At 38.1% G+C, this 22,562-nt stretch overlaps 1 protein-coding gene across 4 annotated transcripts in view; it reads left to right on the top strand.

The window, feature by feature from the left end:
- FIGN (fidgetin, microtubule severing factor) overlaps positions 1-22,562 on the top strand; it is a 133,088-nt gene that overhangs the window by 106,129 nt on the left and 4,397 nt on the right. Inside the window, exons 3-5 of one of the 4 annotated variants that reach the window (XM_078070903.1) lie at positions 8,143-8,210; positions 13,753-13,860; positions 13,943-21,962. In XM_078070903.1, the coding sequence (XP_077927029.1) occupies positions 13,951-16,197 (2,247 nt within the window). In that variant the 5' untranslated portion in view covers positions 8,143-8,210; positions 13,753-13,860; positions 13,943-13,950 and the 3' untranslated portion in view covers positions 16,198-21,962. Of the gene's footprint in view, positions 1-8,142; positions 8,211-13,752; positions 13,861-13,942; positions 22,024-22,562 lie in introns of those variants that run through there. The other 3 variants (XM_078070902.1, XM_078070901.1, XM_036071055.2) reach the window with 3 other exon arrangements.

The raw sequence follows: 22,562 nt of genomic DNA, 5'->3' as shown, positions 1-22,562 counted from the left end.
GCATCATCTTGCATGGAAATAACTCCTCTTGTTAGAGGTGTCTTAACATTTTGGGTTTTTTGCCCTTATCAATAAGAAGCCTAGCTAACTCTCATGACCACCCTTAGTGCATATAAATAATATATATCCACAATATTGTTCTTTAATGTTAAGATCTTAGTAAATAGTGTCACAAAAAGGAAAAGTCTGGAAGGGAAATGTTATTCACATTTTTAAGAACAATATCTAATGAAGCAATATTGTGTTATTTATAGCTGCTATTATGAAAGACCAATGTTTCTTCAAATATTGCTTTCAGAATGTCCATTTTTGTCTATGTCTTACCTTAGTGACAGAAAAGCAATTTTTCCTCTAAATGATCAGAATATACTTATATCTCAGATAACTTTTCCTATATAATCAAATAACAGGATTTTTTTCTGAGGTGTGGGTGGGGATGCTGATGAGGAAAGACTTGACTGCTAGAATCAATTATCAGTTATAAAATCCTTGCTTATCATTTGTTAACAAATCCTCAGTTGGAAACCTTTGACCAGCTTGGTACAGCCAAATTTAGGCTGTACAGTGAATATAAGCCAACTCTTAATAGAAGATGACTATATTTCCAAGTATATTTAAAATAGGGGAAAAAATAAGATTATTTTAATAAATCTAACATCACAGCAACCAATTCATGGAGCTTAATTATGACACTACTAAATGTGAAAATCTATTCAGCGCTAGGAACACTTTTCACATTACATTCACGCTAAAGATTGGCTGTTAAGAGCTCATTACTGGTATTTTTCTAAAGAGTGGTTTATTAAACACAGTTACCTAATAAGCATCTTTGGTCGTGCAAATTGCTGAAAACAGTAATGAGTCTGATTAGACTTCATTTCAATTACGACAGCTTGTCTAGAAAAAATATATATACATATATGTATGTATATATGTATTTCCTTGATGCCTCAGAATCTCTCTGTAAGACACAGCAGAGTTTAAAAAATAAGAAGCCACCTCTGTATTTCCTTTCCACAGTTCACTAATGAAGAGAGAATTGTCCAAGTCATCATCCAATTTACGCACTGGAAAACTGGATGGACAAAGTGGAGTCACAATCATGTTTGGTTAAAATCAGCAAAGGCTGTCTTGACTAATATGTCTAAATAAGGTCACCTTTAGTTTCTCTCTGCTTTTTTTTTTCCCCCTCCTTAGTAATATAAAGCTATAAATGAGGTGGAGACTTAAAAATGATTCATTCTTATTTGGTTTGTGGAGGTTATTCTCCAGATTAATAGGCTCACCTTTCAATTACGTTTTATCCATGGATCTTCTACTTAAAATCATAACAATACAGGAAGCAGTTGGACTATGCATGCTAATTATCAGGCCAATTTTTTAAATACATAGATCGGAAGGAAAAAAATAAAAGAAACCAAGCTTTATGAACATGCGCTAATATTTCAGAAAGTGTCAAGAAATGTTCATTAGACACTAAACTTGATTTTGATATTTAAAAAAAGTATGTTATTTAGCTGCATTTAACAGCTAACCTCCTATTAAATCATGCCTGAATATTACTGCTCAAATTGAAAGAAAAAAAATTGTTAATGTAAAAAGCCTTTAAGTGATTAAGCTGTCATTGCTGTCATTCGGGTACTCTAGTAACATTTTAATGCTTCTGGGAGCTATGGCCAGGGATGCAATGCACTATTTTATGCTATATTCTCTGAATAGATTCTTTTTTAAAGTATAATATCATTTGACACTGAACAGGATAAAATAATTTCTAGGGTAAAATATGAAAACAATGGCTGGATGTAGAAGCATTTAAAAAAAGGAGGGCACAATAAAACATCCTCACCTGCAAAACTTCACAAGTTGGCTAAGTGATTGGTAATGGCCACAAGACGAAAGTCAAATATAAATGAATGCTCTTGTAGACATTTGGATGTTTTCAAAAAGATTTACTTAAAAGGAGACCAGTTCCAGGTATGTCATTTCAATGAGAAAGGAATCTTCTTAGACTTACGCCTCATCATTACTTTTATGAATTCTCTATTGCGTTACAAAAAAACTATTCTATAGAAAACACAAAAACACTTCTAAACTGACTATTGGGGGTGCTTTCCTATGTAACCCATTTATTACATATTTTAATTATTTGCTTTTCGAGGATTTTTTTAACATTTCATCGAAAATGATTCTATTAAGTGTGTCAACTACACTTCAATTTTAAAAATGATTTTGTAAGTATGGAAACTTTTTGAGGTATATGACTTGGTTCAAGCCTCAAATAATAAATACCTAGCTAAAGAAAACCTGAAATATGCTTACTTGTGATTAAAAATATGATGTGCACATTTGTTAAATCATTTAGAATAAATTTTGGGTTCTGAGATTATTAATAGTAAAGCAGATCATTTTTAGGATAAAAGCCATTTTAAAAATCTCTTTTCTTTCTCTGTCATTTTCCCCCTATTTTCTCTATATCCTTTCTGTAACTGCAGACATAACACTGAAATACACACATATAGGCCCCTAGATTTGATTTGTCGGTATAGCCTAATCACCTGCAGCGTTCGGGTTTTCCTATTGTTTAGGGACTTTGTGTAAATAGGATGTACACAATTTGAAGAGGGAGCAGGAAGATTTGACCTATTTACTCTTAATATAAGCAACTAAAACTAGCAAATTTAAAAATAAGTTTCTTTCATCGCGATGAGCACTGGGTGTTATATGTAAGTGGTGAATCACTAAATTCTACTCCTGAAACTAATATTACACTGTATGTTAATTAACTAGAATTTAAATAAAAACTTGAAACATTGAAAAAAATAAGTTTCTTTCAAATTCTTTGCTGATTTAAAAATGTGACTGTTAGCTCCCTTTTCCTTAAAATTATTAGAAAATACTGGAGCATTTCCATAACTAAGGAGGCCAATACAATAGTGCATGATAGGTAAGAAGTATACAATTGTAGTATAGTTTATACCATATAGAAGCAACACCCTACAGCTTTTAACTCTATTGACCATAGCAAGTTTATTCTTAACTGCTGTATTAGAGACAAAGTAAGCCATATTTATTCACAACAGAAGACAGTTGGATTGGAACTGATTGTAGAATTGTAAGCAAAAGGAAGCGGATATGTATTTCATGTGATTAATGTCACTGGACCAATCATTGTTTTAAATTCAGCCAAGATATAAAATAAAATAATAAAATAAATTAAATAAAATAAATAAATTCAGCCAAGGCCTAAACTTTTTTTTTTTTTTTGACATAATGGCATCGTCTATCGTAACAGTAGATGAAACGATGTTATTCAATGTTGTCATAGGGAATGTGACCAAGATAGAATATTCTCTGAAGAAACAGGTTCTTTTAGGTTAGCTTGTTGGGCACCCCTCCAGGACAGGAAGTGCCACTTTCTTTGAGGACGCTGATATCCTTCCTCTCTTTTCTGCTTCTGTCTCAGTATGCAGCATTCTTTGTTTTTACAAATGAAAGAGCCAACAGCGCTAATGACTGGACTGCCACTCACAGTGCACTTTTAACAACGTTCTGTTTATCTGGAAATTAGAGCATCCTAATTATAGGTGGTGCTCAGGTTTATTTCACCAGACCATAGAATGGGGCTGGAGGGTGAGGTTGAGGCGGAGGGAGGGGAGAAGGGAGAGGTAAGGAACTAGTGTTGTTAGTAAGAGCTCTTCACTTTTAATCCTGGACCGTGTTGATTGTATTCGAAAGCAGTTTATCTTCATACGTTGTCTCATATGGAAGAAACAACCCTAAACCTACCTAAACTCATTTTATATGTAGCTTTTTCCACTGCCTTCAGATCAAAGTTATTTTCTTCAGGCTGGACTAAATTATACACAGGTCCCAGGAGTGAAGGACACCGAATTAATGCACTATGTCACCCAGCCCTGACTATAGAATATTTTTATCAAAGTCCAAGACACTATTTTGCTATTGCATTAAAAATTAATGCACGAATTGCCAAAAAAGAGGAAAATGAATAAATAACCTAAACAAATTTTTCTGGGCTTTGCACACTTTAGAGTCACCTTAAGCAGAGTTTTTAAGGAGAATGGTTGAAGAGTTGGGTACTTATATGTAAATCATATTCTACTCCTTTGTCTAATTATATGAGGGGGACCCTCAATCCTAAATAAGCAGCCTCAATGGTCTATTTTGTTTTATGTAAACTGTCTATTTAGAGTCAGGTTCTAGAGGAACACAAAAGAGAGGATGAATGCAAATTTCATCTTACACAAGGTCGTGGGGCTTGGGAGATTCTGAAATTTGTTTATTGACCCATGTCAGCACGCTGTGTTGGGCAAAAAGTGAATACAGTTCCATCTGAATATAACTAAATTGAACTTTGCATTTATATACTTGAAATAGAATATACACACGCAAATTACTATTTACAAATAGCTATGTGTGCGCATAATGATTAACATAACATTTTAGGATTGTGACCGAGGAAATTAACCAGCCGCGTCATAATTCAAGGTTGGTACCATGCCCAGTTTGTGTTAACTGAAAGTGCGAATTTATTTTATATGACACAACAGTAACTTGAGAATCAACTGGAATAACCTCAGACTTTTAGGACAATGGTAATGTTGCCTCGGCAGAGACCTTTTTAAAAATAAAGATTCAAAACGACATAGAAAATGCACAGTACTTTTGGCATGTGGATTTCTCTTTCTGGATCAACCATACAGGCCGGATACTATGAATCTAGCACAGGGCTTTCAGGTTGTGTTAACCCCGTTTATCCCTGCACGCTACATAGCTCACCTGTTATTTACACACGTAAGAGGGCTGATACAGCAGAACAAGGGGAGTGCTCTGTTGTGACACAGAGCATACATATTCATTAGCCCGGGCAGTCCCCATGGACATATGTGGTATGTCCTGATGATCTTTGTATGACAAAAAGAACCCGGGGGGAAGGGTAGATGGCTGTAATGGATTGAAAACGTATATGGGAAAAAGGAAGAGACAGCATGAGAAATGAAAGGCCATAAAGGAACAACTTTAAAGGTTACCTACAATGCACTCTTTAAGCTGATTACAAGTTATCTAAACACATTCACAGAGGTAGAATAAACAAAATATTTGACGCAGCATGGAAGAATCAGTCCTCTTACCTAGTAACCCTCAAACTCTATCCCTTGTAATAGTTGATGACACTGGACACTAAATACTAAGGTTCAGAGTATGAATCATTTATATATTTTAAATTGTGTGTATATGCATAGCCTTATATTCTTTGGACTTAATTGTGGTAGGATATACACAGACTTTTGGACACTATTTCTTTACTTGACTTAGATTAGTATTCAAAAATTTTTACACATAAACTTTTGTAAAACCCAACCCTTACCAAAAAACCCCAAACGAACAAACAAAAAGGTTAAATTGTGATTTTAAAATAGATGGATTTAATGTGAGCATGATTGTATGTTCATTTGAATACTTGGATTTAAGTTTAGGAAATTTTAGGACCCCCATAGGAAAAAATACTTATTGGAATTATGATTATGATTTCCTGGGTCGCTTTAAGTGATAGGCTGTCCATCCTGATCATATATTGAATATAAACTCAGTGGACTTAAAGTGATACTTCTTTCATCAGTTGTAATTTGCTTTGCATAAGTGTTCATGCATTGATCCTCATAAATGGAAGCCATCCTCTTATATATGTCTTACATATTAAAAATGATGACCTATCAGACCAGTGCATACCAAGTTTCATCCTCAGTATGAAATATTGGCAAAATAGTCATTTTTACATTTGGTCACATTTTCAGGAGTGAATATTTTGTTGCTGTGAAGAAAATCTAATGTATTTTAGGGAAACTGACTCAGATCATAAGCTACACACAAATTAACTGAAGGACAGAGTATATATCACTCTAGTCTAAGTTGTGATGCCCATAACATTGAATACAGGTTCTTACTATGCCCAAAATGATGACATGTAGAACAAGATCAGTTGCTTACCCAGATACCATCCACTCAACAACGTTCTTTACGATGTAAGAAGCATAACTTAGAGATAACTTAAACAGTCTCTTAAAAGTTGTACTAAAGCTCATGACTGACCTAGAGTGGAAGCTTTACAATTAAATGATGCTTTGGTTTGTGGTATCAGAGCCTATGGCATATTCAAAGGAGCATATTAGGAATGGTGGGGATTGACATAGGGAAAACAGCTAGAAAAAGTATCCAACAAATCAGAGCAAAGGGGGAGACAGTGAAATAACAGCAATGTGGAAACCAGCTTTTTAAGAAATCATTACTCATCATTCTACACTGTTGCACTAAGGACACTGAATCAATAAGAAAAATAACAACCATTTTCCCTATGTTCTGATTAAGAAGACAGGAATGCATATATATATATATATATAAAATAAATAGTATTTAGGATTTTTTTTTTAAGATACTACTTGTTCAAGTTTTAGAGCACTATACTTGCTAGTTTTCAAAAAAATGTACTTAAGTGTAAAAGCTGGCTTGAAGCTTCTAAATGAAGTCACAGATTAGATTGTTTACGTCATCGATCGGTACCATCAAAATACCCAAGGTTATAATAGGGAGTGGGGACGCCATGTCTGAAGTGGGCAGCTGCTTTTCAGATTCAGCCAGTTGTTGCCAGGCAAGAATGAGATCTAGTGATCTAAGAGCATTCAGCTTGTCTTAAAAAATAGGAAATAATGGAAATAGAGATTCTTTTTATAAAGTTAACTGATTTTTAAAACCCTGTGCTAGCCAACAAAAGCTGGTTGCAGGCTACATGCTGCCCTCAGGGAGTGAGGTGGCCATTTCTCGACATTAGAAGGTGAGGTATTGGAACTATATTTACTAAGGGCCATTTAGCCAGAAATGCCTTTGTGGTTCTTAAAAAGGATCGCTTTATGCAAATATGGTGAAATGGGAGGTGGGAGTAATTTGCTTCAAAATGTTATAATTTGGAGTCTTGAGGTGTGAAAGTGTGATTTAAAGAGAAAAATCATTTGACAATATTGCTATATAATTAGAATATCTTATTTTGAGACTGCAAGTTTTGAGATCATTCTTAACTGGATTTAAACCTCTAAGTACTTTATTTTTTACTTGTGGTCTCTACAATGTTGAGTAACAAATAATATTTAAAATAAATAAAATACTGTGAAAACATCTGGAATCGAAAACATTTGAATTTCTGATGCCTTTTTGTAAGATCATGCTCTGTGTTTTGCTGAGTAGAAAGAATTTCTATGCCCTCCTTATAACCAACATTCCCACTGGAAAATTTCCTTTTCAGTAGCTGTCTTGAGGTTGAAGAAAAAGTGATTTATAAATTCTAGGAGTGATTTTACTTCTTTCCTGTCTAGTCAGTTTTGTTTTGTGTTTAATGCACTTGGATTATTTTTTTAAATCAAAGAATAAGAACTATTTGTATAGCAGTTCACAGGTGGAAGATATTTTCAATGCCTATTATCACTTTAGGTAATCTTATTAACAATCCAGTAAGATATACGATACCATTAGAGTCCACATTTTATAGCTGAGGAAAGTGAGTTTGATGTGATTAAGTGACTTCACCAAGATTAGAACAAATAAGCAATGGCAGGAGTAAAGCCAATGGCCTGATTCCCAAGCTTGGGATATTCACTCTTCAGACAAAATTCTACAGCCTTCTTTATGTTTCCGTCAGTCCCTTTCTATCCCACCAAGCTAGCAATGCCTCCAAATAAAACATTGTGATAGGCAAAATAGTTTTCAACCCCACAGGACACCACAGTAAATGAAGTAACAAACTATAACTGAGACTGTCGGGACTGGGGACTAGGTCACTTTAAAGTTCCCTTAATCTCTAAAATCGAAGAGAATTTAGAATGTGAAATTACAAAGAAGACAGAAAGCTGAAAAAGTTTCACTGTGTGATAAACAGATTCCCTTGACTTAAATTCTTAGCACTGAACCACAGTATATATAGTGGGCCCTCCAGTCGTTCACTAAATAAAGTTAACAGTCCCTACCTCATATTTAGCTGATAAAGGGCTTCTAATTTGGGGATTCTGAAGATGGAACCGGATTAAATAGATGAAAGAGAACGTGTAATTTCTGTGCTCTTCCCCCCCTCACTTTTAGATATGGCCTCACATTTTCAGGCTGGGAATTATCAGGAAATGGACTGAGGAAGATTTCAGATCAAATGGGTTAGTACGGGGAATACTAGACACTGCTGTGTGGGCCTCTGGGCTTCTGAGGGTGAGGCTGCAGAGGGAGAATACTACTGGGTCTGCTCAAACATTTCATTTGCTCGTCGCTCCCCTGCAAGGATCATGATAAGGAGATACTACCTCGGGCCAGTTTTCACCACCAGGAGGTTTGTAGGTGCTCTCGCAAAGCATTTCACTGCATAAATCTGTATTTTTAGCCAATGAATTTGCTACTCTCTTCCTGAAATTTTGAATGTTCTGTGTGTTAGTTCTGCCATTCCCTAGAAGATGATGAATCTGTTGCAGTATTAGGCTGAAGGGGCTGTAAACTATTGAATATATTCAAGTTGACCCTTAAGCAACGCAGGTTTTGAAAATCTGTGTGTAACTTTTGACTCCCTGAAAACGTAATAGCCTACTGTTGACCAGAAGCCTTACCAATAACATAAAGTCGATTAACACATATTGTGTATGTTGTGTGTATTATATACTGTATTCTTACGATGAAGTAAGCTCTATAGAGAAAAGCAAATGTTATTAAGAAAATCATGAGAGGAAATACATCTGCAGCATTGTCATGTATTAATCCAAAAAAATCTGCACATAAGTGGACCCACATAATTCAAAGCTGTGTTGTTCAAGGGTCCACTGTACTTTGTTATATTTACCCCAGGAGTGATTGCTTTCTAGAGAGAACATGGGTACATATGCTATTAGATTTTTCAAAAATATATTTAAATAAATAATAATGAAAAGTTCAGAGGTACAATGGCCCAAAGGAGTGTAACAGGTGCAGTGATGTCGTGCAGGCCTGTGTGAGCATCGCGCAGCTCTCCCAGAGCAAGCCAGCCTTCCAGGCCTGCGGCTGTTTGCCTCAGGTCCCTGCCCTTAGGAAGCGTGAGAAAACCCACAGATGAAGCCAGAGTCCCTATCAGCCAGAATGACCCTATGGGAACCTTGTAGAAGAGAACAGTTTTTTTAGACCTGATGAACTGCTGAGCAGCATCAGGGTGTTCGGTAGCGGTGGGAGTAGGGGTAGTGAGGGCCTTAGATTAATATTTCGAGGAATGTGTGCTAAAAATAGATTCCAGAGGCTTAGTCTCTTCTTTCCGATATCCTCCCATTCTGCAAGTTGTTTTTACATCCTTCATTTTTCTGTGTAACAGCTTCATCATTTGGAAGCTAGGCCAGAACTTCGTAGGATGTCACAGTTGTGTTGTTTCAAAACAGTTGAAGAACAAAACGGAGCAAGCTAAGCAATGAGGCTGCAACTGTTTAGTAATTAAACCCAAGTTATAAAGCGGTCAGAAATGATAAGAAAGGGAAATGTTATCCAAATTGTCCGGTTTTATGGGAAATACAGACTTGTTCATTTATAGATACATAACTTCATCCTATGGCAGTGAAATAACAGAACACTCAGGCTTTGTACAGTAGTCCCTATCATCCTGGTGTAATACTTAACGTTAACATCTCTTAAAAGCAATTTTTGATTAAATTACATATTTTAAAAAACACATCGCATTGTGAAATTTGCTGGCTATATTAAGAATTTCCTGATCCTTTCAAAAATAAAAATTGATGTTTTGGAACAATTCTTCAGTTATCTTTAAGAACTATTTTTCTTACTTTCCACTGTTTTCTGAATTTTTATTGTACCTATTTAAGCTATTTCTAAACAGCCGTGGAAGTTATTGTTCCGGAGTCATGTTTCTAATAGTGTTAAAATAGCATTGTTTCTGAGATTTCGCTCTGCGCGTTCCAGAGAGAAACCATACAAAAGCTGTTTTTAAAGCCCATCTTATTATTTGGGTGCCAAGTTAAGTGACAGGCCTGTACTGCTTCCGACACGTCGAGAACAGCAGTGCAGTCAAACGGAGCATGATTTTTTGTTCAAAGAACATTTGGCTCTACATTTTTCTTCTATTCCACACCAGAAATATCACCAGCAATAAACGGAATAACAACAACAAGAAGTTTGGTTCTCCTTCCAATTAGCATTAAAATTCAAGAAACTGATGAGAAAGCTCTCCGTGCTCCCAAGGCCAGGACAATCTCCTGAACGCCAGCTTCTTCAACTCATACTAATAATAAGAACTAGCTTATGCTTAACTATTAACTGATGCTTTCAAGTAACATAAATGATTTCAAAACACGGGGTAAGTACTCGTGTTCCAAGGGATGTGAATAATTCTGTTCCCTTAAGGTTATTTAATCAAAGCTCTGTCTTGCCTTTGGCAGCCCCGCTAAGGTTACTATTAGTTAGTATGCATCAATAAATAAACTTTCAATTATCTTGGTAAGCACCTCCAAAAATAGCATGAGAATTAAAAGGCAACGGTATATCCAGTAATTGTCCCAAGTAAATAATTTTGATAGGATCTTTGCTTAATTTCAGATGAAATAGAAATCTTAGGAAATGTATTAGTTTTGCTAGAGTTAAACTCCGCGGACACACCCAGGGAAAATGACCAACCTTTTTAATGTCACCTTTACGTTCCTGTCTTTTACAGTGATTATAACTTACTAAAACCAATTTTTTGCACACTTTTTATAAACGATTAACTTATGAGAAGAAATTTTAAGCCAATAAGGGGGAAGGTTGCCCTTTTTTGTTTGTTTTTTCAATTATTCTAAATCTAGAGCAGTTTCATTTTTTTCAATGGGCTTTTATCATGTTTGTCATGTATGTTAACTAATGCCAAGGATGGCTTAGCTCAGCTAACTGAAAGGAAGCCATGCCGTTTAGTGTGTGTGTGTGTGTGTGTGTGTGTGTGTGTATCTGTGTGTGTGTTATGTTGTGTTTGTGGTAAATTCCATTTTCTGTGACTCCCAGAACATTTTTGGAGGCCTCCTTTCAAGACATTTATTCATGTTTCTTCTGTAACAATCTAATCAAACTTCCACTCAGAGCATATGTGCATTCTTATTTTCTCAACTCTGTATTTGATAATCTTTTAAAGAAAAAACCCTAATAGAAATTCCCTGGAAATAATTTACAGGACTAATGAATTTGTAGGTCTTTTAGACAGTTCTACATTACAGTCACATTAATATTCTTTCCTTTTTATAAGGCTTGGAGTAAATCCCATGACACTAAAAGAATTTAGATACTGATTACTTGCGATTGGTTCCTGGTGATTTGCTCTTAATAATTTCCAGTTGAATTTAATGAAAGTATGATTCCTGAAATGCTGCTTCATTAAAATTGCATCTTTTCCCCTTTAAGTGTGGTTTAGGTCATTTCACCCATTCTGCGATGTGTTCCCCCCCCCCGCCCCGCCCCTTCAAAAGGAATGATTGAGAAAGCAGAAACAAGAATATCACTTTAGTTCCTCTAGAACTCACCCCCAGAGTTTCTTGGACTGAAATGATGCAAGCTGTACTTCATCAGGATTTTACAATTTTTTTTTCCAATTGATGAGATTATTTTTTTTTTTAAATAGAGTTTTCAAAGAAAAACATATGAAGATTTGGGAGGAGTAAGGGATAGGAAAGTGAAGAAAGAATCTGTTGCATAACCAAGAGAAATAAGGTCTTTTGTATTTTTATTAAAAAAAATAGAGCTTGATTAAGTTATACTGTGCAGCATTCAGACTTAATTTAACTGAGATGGTGATTTGCAAATGAATATCTACATGGATCCTTTTTAAAAATCCAAATGCAAATGAGTACCACTGCAGTAAAATATATTTGCAAATGAATCCTGTTGCTTTATTCATTTATTGTGTAATTACTGCAATCCTTCCCACCTTGTTTTCAGTATTTCTTAATCATTAAGTCGGAAGCATGACAGCAGTGCCAGCCCTGGCATGATTCTCTTTGACTAAAACCTTGTAAATTAACACAATTAGCACAGCATCATCCTGCTAATTAACTTCCAGTGTCTGGTGCAGTGGTTTTGCAAACAAGGAAGAGGGAGTCAGGAGGGAATCAACATGCCATTCTGTTACCAAACTCTGGGCTCTGTTCAGTTTAGCTCAGGAAGTCAAAGCTGGCCGTGTCAGAAGCCAGAGTCAGGGAATGAAGAGCTAAAGGGGTTGGAGGAGGAAGGCAGGGGGGTGTAGGAGCTGTCAAAATCGACTGCAGTCATTCAGAAGGGAGCTGATTCTTCATTTAGACCAGGCCTCCTCCTTATCAAGGAATCTCTGCCACAGGGCATAAGGCAGTTTACAAAATTCACTTCAGGTAATCCAAAAGAGCTGAAGGAGGCCTACTTAATATAGCTGTACTGGAATCCAAAGTGTTCGAACCAAGCAGAGATTAGAATGAGGTGAGCCATGAGCTGGGAGACAAAACAGGGTTCCCGTGCTCTACCGTAACTAAGTATACGCGAGTCCTCCAGGGTACGTTCTAAATCCCTTTGGGTACTGGTTCCCTAATCTGTGCAATAAGGTAATTTCTCAGGTCTCTTTAAACTGTAAAATTCAAATGATTCTCTGATTCTAACTGAGAAAATACTCTTGTTTTACAGTTTGCTACTTAAGTCACCTTGCTTCGGTTAGTAATCTAGCAGATGATAGCATTACCCATAGCATCTCATTATCTAGCTGTGCTCCTTGAGTTTATGCCACACACACTGCTTCCCACAGAAATGTAAAGAGAGATTCTCTCCCTCTTCTCTATTCTTACACTCCCTTTCACCTGTTTCCTCCCTCCCTGCCTGCCTGCCTGCCCTCCTTCCTTCCTTTCTTGACTTCCTCTTCTCCCCCCATATATAGATAGATAGATAGATATACACACACTTATATACACACACATGTAATAGATATACTTATAGACATTATGTATGTGTGTGTATATATATCTCTATATTTTTTTATGCATATGTACTCTCCCCTCTTAGTACTTGGAGGCTGTAAAGCAGAGGGAAGGATTATAGGGAAAGGAGGGAGAATGACAGCTGCAAGACCGACAGACAAGTGATGCTTGTTTTTTTTTTTCAGAGACTCAACAACAGAACTGAGAGGCAGAAAGGAGCCAGTTGTAATTCATACCGAGTTGTAGGCTTTGTGCGATGAAAGCGATGGAGCGCTGCCTGGGAGATTGCTTTGCTGCACTCCACGAAGCAGATTTGAAACTGTCGTGGAGCACTTTAGATGAGAGTTGGATTATGGAATGACCTGCTATGTCTGTGTCATATTGTTCTGCGCAGGGAGCATTATACTGTGCTAACTAGGTGTTCAGTACCAAATAAGAGAGGGGTCTTAGATGTGATCTGTCAGCTGTGTCTCATTTCTATATTGGTTAAAATATAAAACAGAAACTCTGATGTGAAGAGACAGGGTGGCTAGATATTGCACATGTTAATACTATCACGTGCCCGACAGTTAAAAGATATGCATATTTCATTGTAAGGACCTGTTATCGAATTCTAATTTGACAGAAATGTGTGTGTACATATATATGTGTTCCTGTGTGTGTGCAGCGAGTAACTCGACAGGCTTAACAGAAATCGATTTGCTCATTACTTAAAAATGAACAAAGAATGAGGTCTTCTACAGAGTTTTTGTTTAAATTCGGTTTACTTTTTATACAGGACTGAAGTCCAGTCCGTTTTAAAGCGTACATACCGTACAGGTCCCAGTGGATATCACACACTGTGGGAATTCCTTGCAGCGGCTCTATCGTTAATGGAAGATAATAGGTAACCAAAGACGGTAGGGAAAAGCTTATGCACTTCTGACGAGTATCTCAGTAAATTAACTTTCGTCCCCCCAAATCCGCAGGCTTGAAGATGCAGTGGACGCCGGAGCATGCCCAGTGGCCAGAACAGCACTTTGACATCACCTCAACCACTCGGTCTCCTGCCCACAAAGTGGAAGCCTACAGAGGTCATTTGCAGCGCACCTATCAGTACGCCTGGGCAAATGATGACATTTCTGCTCTGACTGCATCCAACCTACTCAAAAAATATGCAGAGAAGTATTCCGGCATTTTAGAAGGCCCCGTGGACCGACCGGTACTCAGCAACTACTCCGATGCCCCATCGGGCCTCGTGAACGGTCGGAAAAATGAAAGCGAACCCTGGCAGCCTTCCTTGAATTCCGAAGCTGTCTATCCCATGAACTGCGTTCCGGATGTTATCGCTGCCAGCAAAGCTGGAGTCAGTTCAGCCCTCCCTCCAGCAGATGTCTCTGCGAGTATAGGGAGCTCTCCTGGGGTGGCCAGCAACCTGACAGAACCGAGTTATTCAAGTAGTACCTGCGGGAGCCACACGGTACCTAGTCTCCACGCAGGGCTCCCGTCTCAGGAATATGCCCCGGGATACAACGGATCGTATCTGCATTCTACTTACAGCAGCCAGCCCGCACCTGCACTTCCCTCACCCCATCCTTCTCCTCTGCATAGCTCTGGGCTCCTCCAGCCGCCGCCGCCGCCGCCGCCGCCACCAGCCCTGGTCCCAGGCTACAATGGGACTTCTAACCTCTCCAGTTACAGCTATCCCTCCGCTAGCTATCCTCCTCAGACGGCTGTGGCATCCGGGTACAGCCCTGGCGGTGCACCTCCTCCTCCTTCAGCGTACCTGCCTTCAGGAATCCCTGCTCCTACCCCTCTGCCCCCCACCACTGTCCCTGGCTACACCTACCAGGGGCATGGTTTGACACCCATTGCACCCTCGGCTCTGACAAACAGTTCGGCAAGTTCCCTTAAAAGGAAAGCTTTCTATATGGCAGGGCAGGGAGATATGGACTCCAGTTATGGAAATTACAGCTATGGCCAACAGAGATCTACACAGAGTCCCATGTACAGAATGCCCGACAACAGCATTTCAAACTCAAATCGGGGGAATGGCTTTGACAGAAATGCTGAAACATCATCCTTAGCATTTAAGCCAACGAAGCAGCTAATGTCCTCTGAACAGCAAAGGAAATTCAGCAGCCAGTCCAGTAGGGCTCTGACCCCTCCTTCCTATAGTACTGCTAAAAATTCACTGGGATCAAGATCCAGTGAATCCTTTGGGAAGTACACGTCGCCGGTAATGAGTGAGCATGGGGACGAGCACAGGCAGCTCCTCTCTCACCCAATGCAAGGCCCTGGACTCCGTGCAGCTACCTCATCCAACCACTCTGTGGACGAGCAACTGAAGAACACTGACACGCACCTCATTGACCTGGTAACCAATGAGATTATCACCCAAGGACCACCGGTGGACTGGAGTGACATTGCTGGTCTCGACCTGGTAAAGGCTGTCATTAAAGAGGAGGTTTTATGGCCAGTGTTGAGGTCAGACGCATTCAGTGGACTGACGGCCTCACCTCGGAGCATCCTTTTATTTGGACCTCGGGGAACAGGCAAAACATTATTGGGCCGATGCATAGCTAGTCAGCTGGGGGCCACGTTTTTCAAAATCGCCGGTTCTGGACTCGTTGCCAAGTGGTTAGGAGAAGCAGAAAAGATTATCCACGCCTCTTTTCTCGTGGCCAGGTGTCGCCAGCCCTCGGTGATTTTTGTCAGTGACATTGACATGCTTCTCTCCTCTCAAGTGAGCGAGGAACACAGTCCAGTCAATCGGATGAGAACGGAATTTCTGATGCAGCTGGACACTGTCCTGACTTCAGCTGAGGACCAAATCGTAGTAATTTGTGCCACCAGTAAACCAGAAGAAATAGATGAATCTCTTCGGAGGTACTTCATGAAACGACTTTTAATCCCACTTCCTGACAGCACAGCGAGGCACCAGATAATAGTACAACTGCTCTCACAGCACAATTACTGTCTCAATGATAAGGAGTTTGCACTGCTCGTCCAGCGCACAGAAGGCTTTTCTGGACTAGACGTGGCTCATTTGTGTCAGGAAGCAGTGGTGGGCCCCCTCCATGCCATACCAGCCACAGACCTTTCAGCCATCATGCCCAGCCAGTTGAGGCCCGTTACGTATCAAGACTTTGAAAATGCTTTCTGCAAGATTCAGCCTAGCATATCTCAAAAAGAGCTTGATATGTATGTTGAATGGAACAAAATGTTTGGTTGCAGTCAGTGATAACTTCTTAAAAAAAAATGTAATGAATGTTGGCACACACGCATAAAACCTGCTACATAGGGTCTAGAGCCCCTTTCCAGTAGTGTTTAAATCACAAAGGGTACCGGGGAAGATGACGATTGAGTTGCATCTTTACAGTCAGGGTAGATTTGGAGGAAAAAAAAAACGCATCAAATGAGAGCTTCTGATTTGAGAGCCCCAGAGGACAGAAAGCATCTGTTGATGCTCAGTTCAGTTCAAGCTAGACAACACTCACCAAGGAGCAAGGTGCAAGTGTGTTGATTTCAGAAGGACATGAACCTCGTGTGTTGATTCCATTCTGCTGTTCTCGAGATTTAGTTGCTGTCAAGTGCCTGGAGTGGTGCTTTATTTTTTGTTTGCCTCACAATTACATTGGTGGCATGTGCTAATATAAAGAGCTTTAACTTCAAACATTATTGGACTAAAGAGATGAACGGTTGTGTGACGACAGAAAACCAGATTTTTGCCATTTTAAGAGCAACAGTATTCCTCAATCCTGTCTGTTCTGCAGTATTAAGCTAAGAACAGGTAAAACAGGGTAACGGTAATCTGGACCTTAATTTCTGCAGTTCATTTCTTTTAATGTTCTTGTCTGCAAAAACTCAGGAAAGCGATTGTGATTTGTACAGTACCTCAAAGGAATGTGTTGAAAGCACTATGTACTGCTGAGAGTAATGGGATAGGCTTCAATGTTACTTTATATTAAAAATGTATGTTTACCTCAACAATTGGAAAATAGCAAGGAAAATTACTTTGAATGTATCCGGAAAAAATACTGACGTGTGATACAACTGAATATTTACAATTTAAAGTAGAAATGGAAGGATTTTTTAAAAAAAAGATTCTTTTACTAATTATGGGGAATTAACCAGAGCAGAATAATTCTTTATGTCAAAAACTGCAAGAGTTCTTCGTACATTGCTCCTTGATAATGAAGTGAAAATGTTCTTAAAAGGTACACTGGTTAATGGAAAGCTACTTATTCAGTTCATGTTAGTGTCTAGAACACTCGGCCACAAGACCTGCTTAGGACCCTGAAAGTCACAGTACCTAAAATCTAGGACTGCCTTTTACTGCATAGTTGGTGGTGGTGGTGGTGGTGGTGGTGGTGGTGGTGGTGGTGGTTTGCGAGTTCTCTCAAAACTGCTGGGAATGGTGTCCTTCTATTCACTAATCTAGCTTATAGGCTTGCCGTGCTGTTTGATAGAATGCAGAAGATAGCAAGCAAAAACAAACAAACAAACAAATAGAAAAACCAACCAACCAACTTCTCTATATCCACAAAGAACATCTACATCCCCTCTCCTTTTTGACTCCTCTCTTCTCAGTGCAATTTTGCTTCTCATTTTGAAATCTTCTGGGCTATAGTGCTCCCACATTCATTTCTACCTCAGTTTTGTTACATTTCTCTTGGAGAGTAAAATAGAAAATTGGAAGTGGACACACACACACACACGAGCGTGCGCACACACAGGTGCACACGCACACACGTGCACACACACACAACTCTATCTTGTCAAACACGTTACTTTGTTTTCTCCCTTTTCCCAGAAATCTAGTTTCCGAAAACATCGGTCTTCATGCTTGCTTCCGCCCGAGTCCACCCCCACCCCAGAATATGTGGCATTTTTCTTACTTACCCATTCTTCTTCTGCTCCCCTCCAAGTTGTTCTTTGTATCCTTTAATGCTTTATGTGCAACTTTTCATTGATAGCTAACTGATGTTCGGCAATGTCTCTGAACAGACAGTGTAGGCCGTAGCTTTCCAAAGCCACTGCCCGTGCATAAGCAGAACAGCCTGGCTTTTTGAATGTATTTTTCCTGCTTTTTTTTTTTTTTTTCCTTCCTTTTTTTTTAGTTGAGAGATGCAGTAACAAAACTGTTGCAAAGCACTGGCATTTTATGTATTCAAAAAGTGATGTACATTTTTTAAAAATTTAAATAAATGCAATGAGAAGCCCCAAGAAAGCTCTTTCTGTTATTGTTTTTTTTTCTTCAAAAAATTTTGACTGATTTCATTCACAATGTCAAATTCTCTGAAACACTTAACATAGAGAAAGCTAATGAAGGACTTCATCGTATTTCTGAAATTTTCTGATGCTTGATCATTACTCCCCTTTTTTCGTATTTTTCGTGTTGCAAAAAACTGAGCAAATGAACCAAAATTTAATTTACTGTGATAGTCTTATCAATTAAAACTGTGCTTATATATAAATATTCCATATTAAAAAGCAGTGCCTTTCATTAAGGATACAAAAAATAATATTTAAATATGTCCTCTGCTTTTCATGAGTGAATAAATGCTATAATCGTGTTCTGGCTCTACCCTGCACATCTCTTAGTGTAAGGAAATTCTAATATCCCCATTAACTTGTAGGTTCATATTGATCTCGCTGACAAGTTTACTTTTGCACAGTGCTGACCTATTTTCTGTCTCTTAGACATTACATTTCATTTCCGCCAACATGCTGTGTTCACTTGAAAGCAACTGGCAAGTTTTGACAAACCCAGTCTTATTTAGACAACTTTGGAAAATCCAATATTGACCCACATTTTTGTGGCTAGTAAGAGTTAATGCCAAATATGACTGCACTATTGTGTTTTACACGCGTTTATAAAACTGAAAATAAGTTGAAGTCATACATACTGGCTTTTAGCTTTAAGTGACTTAAAAATTACTTTGAGAGATGAGTGGTCAGAGATCCATGTATTTAGGCAGAAGCTGAAGCCTTGTGTGAATTTCATTTAGCCTCATGAATTCTTGGATTTGATCTCTTAGGAAATTGGGCATGCTGAAGAAATGAAGATCTGTTGGGGGAGATAAGGCTGACCTCTGAGTAGATAGTGCTCTCCTGTGATTCTTTGATTCTGCATGGCAGCATTATGAGCTCTTCTATGGACTAGCCTAATAATGAGCTCTTTTCTGACCATCCCTTCTGGAGCTTGGGGTGGGGGTGGGGTGCCACATCCTGAGAAGTGAATGCGTACAATCAGTGATAGTACAACTGAGTAAGCGGGCTTCGTACTCTTGGCCTCTTTTTGACTGCTAAGAATTTGGAGAAGGCTACTAATGAAGGTAAGGTAATGAGCCAGTCCAAATCCCTTGCCGTCTGGCCAGGGGATTTGAGCCAGTCCACTTAAGAGTCCTTAATTCTCTTCTTCATAACTGCAATAACATTTCCAATGGGAACAAAAAGGAAGTGAAGGAAACCACTTCAGTAGAAGGATCGATAGAAACTCAAGAGGTAGTTCATAATGACCTTATGTGTGACACAAATGGAAATACCCTACTCTCCTGGCATGCCTCTCACCAAAATATTTAGAACATTAGTGACAATATGGAAAACTTTGCTGACTGAGCTGATCAATGGAATGTGAAGGCAGTACACTTTAAGGCTATTTACTTTCACACAGAATGTTTATCTATTAGTCAGTTTGTATTCTACTCAAATGCAGATAGACGGGTATAATGTTTTCTTGTGCATTTGAAACCTATCAAGGAGAAAATAAACCATTCCACTAAAATACATAGGCCAAACACCATCTGGGCAAGTGATAAAAGCTATCCAGAGGCTATGCTATGTAAAATAGCAAGGTCAATTTGCATGGGCTGCATAGTACTTGGCTATGCAGTTTTCAGAAGAACGCATCCAAAAAAATCCAAATTGACTCCTACAATAGGTCTTTGTAAATTTACATATATTTGTGGGTTGGAAAATATATTTTAGAGGCATTTAGAATATGTTTCTCTAGAAATGTGTCCAACTCCAAACAGAAAGTTACTTCTGTAATCCCATTCTCATGTTTCTTAACAAGAACTGGCTATCGTGATCATTGAAACTGTATTTTGCGAAGTGAAAGGGACACAGTTTGTTGAACTATCGAGGCCACTAAGGTAAAGTTCTAAGATAGATATATATATATATATACATATATATATATAAAATTAGTGTGTGTGTTTGTGTGTGTGTATGTGTGTGCTGTTTTCACCACCACCTATTTGAACTTTAACATCCATTTTACATTATTCAGAAGCAACTGGTTACTTCCTTTCTTCACATGTGCAGATACACAGGACCACTCGACAGCTCAAAGTGTTTTAATACGGTTTTTTCTTTTGAAAAGTAAAGCCTTCGGTTGTTGAATCACTTGCCGATTTTCATACGAAGCACATTAGCAAACGTGGAGCTATTAGTATCTCAGAATTCAAAACCAGCTGTACTTGTGACGAACCAACACATGAACTGAAGCTCACACTCCGCTAAGACCTCTGGTTGACATTCGATTTTGAACCTGCCAGATGCATTTGTGTGAACCAGGGATACTGCATCTTTAATGAACAAGTCTCTCCTCTTTCCCCTGTTTTTTAAATACAACACAAGCAGTGTAGCACTAGGCACTGCAATTGTCAAAGACAATTAGACTGAAAGCAGGAAAATTTCACCTCCCTGTCTCAGTGATATGTAGAATGTCGGCAGCATGGGTCAGCCTTGCCACAGAGTTGTGTGAGAATATATGAATCAGTCCTATAGAATGTTAAATATTTATAAAATGGTTCTGTAGTACACCAAGGTTGGGAGCACATTCATTCTTTCTTGTTGTCTTATGATATTAAAAAAAAAGCAAAAGTTTATTTCAGTCTCCCTTTCTCTCTCTCTCTCTCCCCTGTGTGTGTGTGTGTGTGTGTGTGTGTGCGCGTGTGTTTCTCCTCGTGGATTATATACAGTTGCTAGAGAATATTCATTTCTTTTTTTTTCTTTTTTCATCTGACGTGTATTCAAACATTGTTCTTTATAACCATTTCTACCTCATTGCTACATATTGTACATGTAGTATTTATTTGTTGTCTTTTTTTGAATGTCATGCATTTCGTAAGAAAAAGACTTGTCCTTGAACTTGAACAGTCTACCTCAGAAAGACTGTCTTTACACTGAACAGTATTAGCAACCTAAATGATAAGACGCATTAGCGAAGTGTGGCAGGGTAGATAATGCACGAGTACTTGGGATACTGATGGACTTTTAATTGTACTCATAACACAAGACTGCTTAAAAGAACTTAAAAGAAATTATGCACTGTGTAGGTCTTCATCAACGTCCCATTTGGGGCATAATATACAGAATACAGCTTTATTCTTATGCACCCATCTCTGAGAAATGTGTTAGCCTTCTCAAGTATTTTACACTGGCAATCTGGCTACTTAAAACAAACAACCTAAACAACATTTTTATATTGTTTTGACTGACAACCTCAGCTCCGAAATTTAAGGTAAATAATGGTAATTATTTTTAACTGCAGTTTTCAATGATTTCAAATGCCTTCCTTCTAATTCTATGACTCCTGATATAAATTAAAAAACAAGGCAGTTGCAAGGACATGCACAACACTGAAAAGAAACCAAAAAATTAAAAATGACACTTCCCAAAGGAATTAACAACATGGAGTCATGGGTGCTTGCAAGTTCCGTAACTGAAAGCATTTTGTTTCTGATTTCCCTTTATAACATGTGTATGTTTATTGAAGTAATTGTACAACTAATGGCACATCAAATTACTTTGTATGAAGTGTTTTATATTTTACTATTTATTTTAGCATTCGTTCTTTTTCTTCACCAGCTCTATATTACAGTAGCAAAAGAACACTTACTTTAAAAAAATGCCGAAAGGGGTCCACCACCCACCCAATCGCTGAATGGACTTTTGAAGTTGCTTGTCAGCAAATTGTGGATATTTTACAAAAGCAAATGAACTGTGACAATCCACAACTCCCACAGATGTGAATTCAGAAATACATCTGAAACTCCCGGTATGCCTGACAATCTATTCCTTAAGTTTCATTAACAAAGTGGCATCCAATCCCTTCCCTTACAATTCCTTGCAGGAATGTATTGTCTAGAGGCTGTCTAGTAGTGATTAAGAGAGGGTTTTTGTTTTGTTTTGTTTACTGTATTAGGTGAGGAATGCCATATTTCTTGTCAGCTAACAGTACTTGTCTGAGACAGAAATAAAAAAAAAAAAAGAAAGAAAAAGAAACCTAACTAATTAAAATTTCTGTGCACTTTGCTTCCCTGACCATATTGATTTTATTTGCTTAAATTGAAACAATACGCTGGATTTGACCAGATTTTGACCCCTTACAAGAAGAAAAGCCCTATATAGTACATGTTTCTTTGCGTTATTCTAGTACTGTTTGCTTATTTGTTCTGCAAATTCCAAATCATTTTTTGTGTGCATTATTTTGCATCTGCTGAAACTAAATGTGTTATTATTGCACTCATTAAAAATGAAACAATCCATTTCTCTTGGAAAAAAATGACAAGCTTTAGATGATGAAAGCTTAAATTA

Source organism: Halichoerus grypus, chromosome 4, assembly GCF_964656455.1.
Source record: "Halichoerus grypus chromosome 4, mHalGry1.hap1.1, whole genome shotgun sequence".
Classification (NCBI taxonomy): domain Eukaryota; kingdom Metazoa; phylum Chordata; class Mammalia; order Carnivora; family Phocidae; genus Halichoerus; species Halichoerus grypus.
This window is presented reverse-complemented; position numbering and strand designations above follow the sequence as displayed.